Source organism: Triticum dicoccoides, chromosome 2A, assembly GCF_002162155.2.
Source record: "Triticum dicoccoides isolate Atlit2015 ecotype Zavitan chromosome 2A, WEW_v2.0, whole genome shotgun sequence".
Lineage (NCBI taxonomy): Eukaryota > Viridiplantae > Streptophyta > Magnoliopsida > Poales > Poaceae > Triticum > Triticum dicoccoides.
The window spans coordinates 507132502-507136526 of record NC_041382.1 but is presented as its reverse complement, the minus strand read 5'-3'; the positions used below and the strand labels follow the sequence as shown (position 1 = coordinate 507136526).

The 4025-nt window shown below is 51.9% G+C and overlaps 1 protein-coding gene across 1 annotated transcript; it reads right to left on the bottom strand.

The window, feature by feature from the left end:
* Positions 1-1598: 1598 nt before the first annotated feature.
* On the bottom strand, positions 1599-3208 carry LOC119355057 (arogenate dehydratase/prephenate dehydratase 6, chloroplastic-like). The gene has a single exon (XM_037621838.1). It carries the CDS (start codon positions 3045-3047, stop codon positions 1803-1805), a length of 1245 nt encoding a protein of 414 aa, XP_037477735.1. The 5' UTR covers positions 3048-3208; the 3' UTR covers positions 1599-1802.
* Between the last annotated feature and the right edge of the window lie 817 nt (positions 3209-4025).

The following is a 4025-nucleotide window of genomic DNA, read 5'->3' as shown; positions in this document are numbered from 1 at the left end:
TGTGTTCTTTGTTGTCAAGGTTGTTTGTCTGTATATTCATCTGCTCATCTAGAGCTACTTAGTTATCCAACTTAGCATGTTACTCTGTATGTTTATTTTATGTGTTGTGTGTGCAATATCATATATGCTGACTATTTTGTTTTCATTCCTTGTCACCGTTATTATTCTCAAAGTTTTGTGCTACTGTACCCATAGGATTATCATCTCTTTTATTAAAAAAGTTTACCTTATGGTGTGATATTCTTCAGTAGTTTTTTGTGAGATTCAATAGTTTTTTTTCCTGCTTAGATTTATTTTCTGCTGTGCTGAACTGAGAGATTTTAAGTTTTGAAAAAATAATTAAATTTCTCATTAACCCCGACCCCTCCTCGACATACTCTCGATATAATAAATATGGTCAAACTTTATGAAATTTGACTTTAAACAAGACTTATATGCGAAGTAAAATGACCGGAGGGAGTTACATGCGTGGTGAGTTGCTAGTCCCCTCGAAGCAAGTCCACGTGGTGGCTACTCGAGTTGCTTGTGGCCTTATCGGCTGAAACATTCGTTATGCCCATGTTATATTTAGCGTATTATACTCCCTCCGTTCCTTTATACTCCCTCCGTTCCTTTATACTCCCTTCGTTTACTTTTGTAAGTCATTTCAGACAGCTCAAAATAGGCTGTTTTATACATTATTTAAAATGTTTTCAAGGTCTTATAAAAGTAAACAGAGGGGTATTTCTTTTTCTAGAGATCTCAACAAGTGACTACATACAGAGCAAAATAAGTGAATCTATATTCTAAAATATCTATATATACATTCGTATGTGGTAGTCCATTTAAAATCTTTAAAAAATAAATATTTAGAAACGGAGGGAGTATATAACATACATATATATTTCCTCTGTTAAGAAATACAGTTACTATATAAGAGCGTCTAGACAACTATTTTAGTGGTCCAAACGCTCTTATATATTTTTAAAATTCTGGCCAGAAATGTGCATCTTTTAAATTCCGCCCTGAAATGTGTCGTAGTTTCGATATGGTGGCCGTTTGGCGTTTGCTGTGTGGCGAAATGGTCCACGATTGTGGTTGCCGTTGTTGTTGGGCTGCGCGGGCGTGGTGCAGATGGCGCGTCCCTGTCCTTGGGGTCCAGCCGGTTAATTAACCAGTGATCCTTTCGTTTTTATAAGTACATCAGAAGAGTGATTAGTTCGTTTGGGTCACCACAAACACGTGGGTAAATGACTTTGTGAGTAGTACCACGTAGTACTATGTTATTCCCCGGAGTCGTTCATCCACCTTTGTTTGAAAAGCAACCCACCAGGCCCTGACCGCATCTACCCGTTCACTCCCAGGTTGTTTCCCTGACCATTCCATTCCCAAGAAACGTTCGTGCGTGCGTGCGTGTGCGTTGGAGACGAGGCACGCCACGGGGACGTGCAACAAACTACCAGAACAAAAGGCTACAATGAAAGGCAAGCCCAAGAGCAAGGACGAACGTGCCCCCGCCACCTACCCGCTTAGTTTCATCACAGCACGTCAACGTAGCCACAAATTCCTTGCAACTTCCGTTTGAGCCCGACAAGTTGCTTCGGCACGACACGGGCAACGACATGAGTTCATATTGTATCTCACAGGGTATATTCCACTGCGTATTAACTTAACTGGCTCAAATGGCACGATTTTACATGTATTATGACAAGAAACATGAGGAACAAAACTAATTACCCCAGCTGCCAACGAGGGAGGAGCGGGCCGACGACATGACCACAAATTAACCGACTCCCCTACTGCTCCTCGATACCTCTAGGGAGCTACGAGTCGGACGATGTGACGGTGGAGGAGGAGCCGGCGGTCATCGGGGTCATGTCCATCGGGTAGCTCCCGAGCACCCGCAGGAACGACGTGAACTCCTGGACCTCGGCCAGCGCGTTCTGCGCCCGCGGCTCCGCCAGGGACGCCTGGAAGTCGACGTAGAACATGTACTCGAAATGCTTCGCCGTGCCGCGGTTGGCGTCGTCCACCAGGCGGATGGGGCGGTGGCGGTGCGGCCGGCTCTCGATCTTGGTCAGCGTGATGTCGCGGAAGGCGAAGGCGGAGAGCACCTTGAAGAGCACGGAGGTGCCCTCCTTGTCGTGCGCGAACACGATGCTGGTCTTGAACGGCCGGTCCGTGCGCGGCACGATGGGCTCCCTGGCCAGCATCACGAACCGGGTCACGTTGCCGCAGTCGTCCTGGATGCCGTCGGCGAGGATCTCCATGCCGTACAGCTCGGCGGCGCGGGACGACGCGATGGCGGCCGTGTCGCGGAGGCCGTTGTTGGCCACGTACTCGGCGGCGCCGGCGGTGTCGTCGAAGGCCTCGCGGACGACGTTGAGGCCCATGCGGGTGATGGTGTGCTCGCACTGCGCCAGCGCCTGCGGGTGGCTGATCACGCGGGTGATGTTCTCCTTGCGAACGCCCGGGAGAGCGAGGAGGCAGTGGTGCACGGGGAGCTGCACCTCGCCCACGATGTGGAGCCGGTGGCGGAGCAGCAGGTCGTAGTTGCGGTGGATGCTGCCGCCGAGCGAGTTCTCCACGGGGAGCACGGCCCGGTCCGCGATCCACAGCTCCACGGCCTGGAACGCCACCTCGAACTGGTCGCAGGGGATGGCGTCGCAGCCCGGGTAGGCCTTGCCGGCCGCCTTCTCGCTGTACGCGCCGGGCACGCCCTGGTACGCCACGCGCAGCTCCGAGCCGTGCATCGGCGCCGGGGACAGGTCGGCGATCCGCAGCGGCGCCGGCAGGTTCTTGGCAACGCCGTTAACACCGCTCACAGGGATCAAGTCAAGCACCGACCCGTTGGGGGCCGGCGCCGGCGCGGCGTGGCCGTTGACGGAGTGGGGGCCGAGCGCGGCAACCTTGCTGGAGAGGACGGCACAGTTGCTGAGCCACTCGGTCCGGCCGCCGACGGCCGCGCCAAGCGAGCACCTGACCACGCGGGCGCCCCTCCCCGGAGCGTGGATTGCGAGCCTGGGATTCTGCCCGGCGGGCGCCTTGATGAAACTCGCGGCGGCCATGACCAGTAACGGCGCCGATTAGCTAGCTGTTGGTCCGTTTCTTGGCTTGGAAATCTGTCGATGCCGATGGCGCCGGGTAACTAAAGGTAAATAAACGAGAAACTAAAACTGGTAGGTAGGTAGTCGAGTAAGCTTCGATGGGGGAAGCTGAGGGTGGAAGGGGAGGGCGGAAGGGGATATATAGGTGGCGATTGGTTGGTTTGTGTTGAGGACCTGAGCTGTGTATCGGGGTTGGTGTGGTGGCCTGGTGGGGACGCGTGGGCTCACGACTCAGGACTGATACCACGGGGGGGTTGGTTGGGTCAGCGTCAAATCAAAATGTGTATCTTTTCGGGTAAAAAAGATCGAAACGTCTTGGCCTGCTTCACCAACCAACCGAGCCTCCCCGAGGGGTAGAAGAAAGAAAACTGAAGGAGAACGTGCGTGCTGTGCATCCCCCCTTCCCCCTTGTGGTCGCGTGCGCCGGCTGCTTGTAGCCGCGCCCGCCTGCCTCCCCTTTTCGCCGTCCTTTCTTTGATCGCCCGGCGAATCACGGCGCCAGGTGCGTGCCAAGTACAGTGAAGACTGCTCCGCGCTGGATCGGATGCTTATCTAGATTGCCTTGTATTTTTCTCTTGGGATGAGGCAGATATTTTTCTTTATTGATTTCGGACGATGAATCCCTCCAACAAAATATGGCGAGGGGTAATAATTCATGCACATTATGTTATCCATATAGATATAGATATAGATACTGATTTACTTTCTGTAAATTAGCGCATGATTTTTTCCCATACAATCTCTATTTCTAATAAAGCAGTTGTTAGCCTGGTATGGTTTATTTTCATCCGGTTTTACTTCGTCTCACCTTCCACCACCCCCTCCCACTAGTTTTTCTCCCTCCCATTAAAAAACCAAATCCCATTAAGGGGAGATCTTGTTTCGTTCTCCCTTTGGTAGGTGCCGATTCAATTCAATCATGTAAATAATAAGTAATTA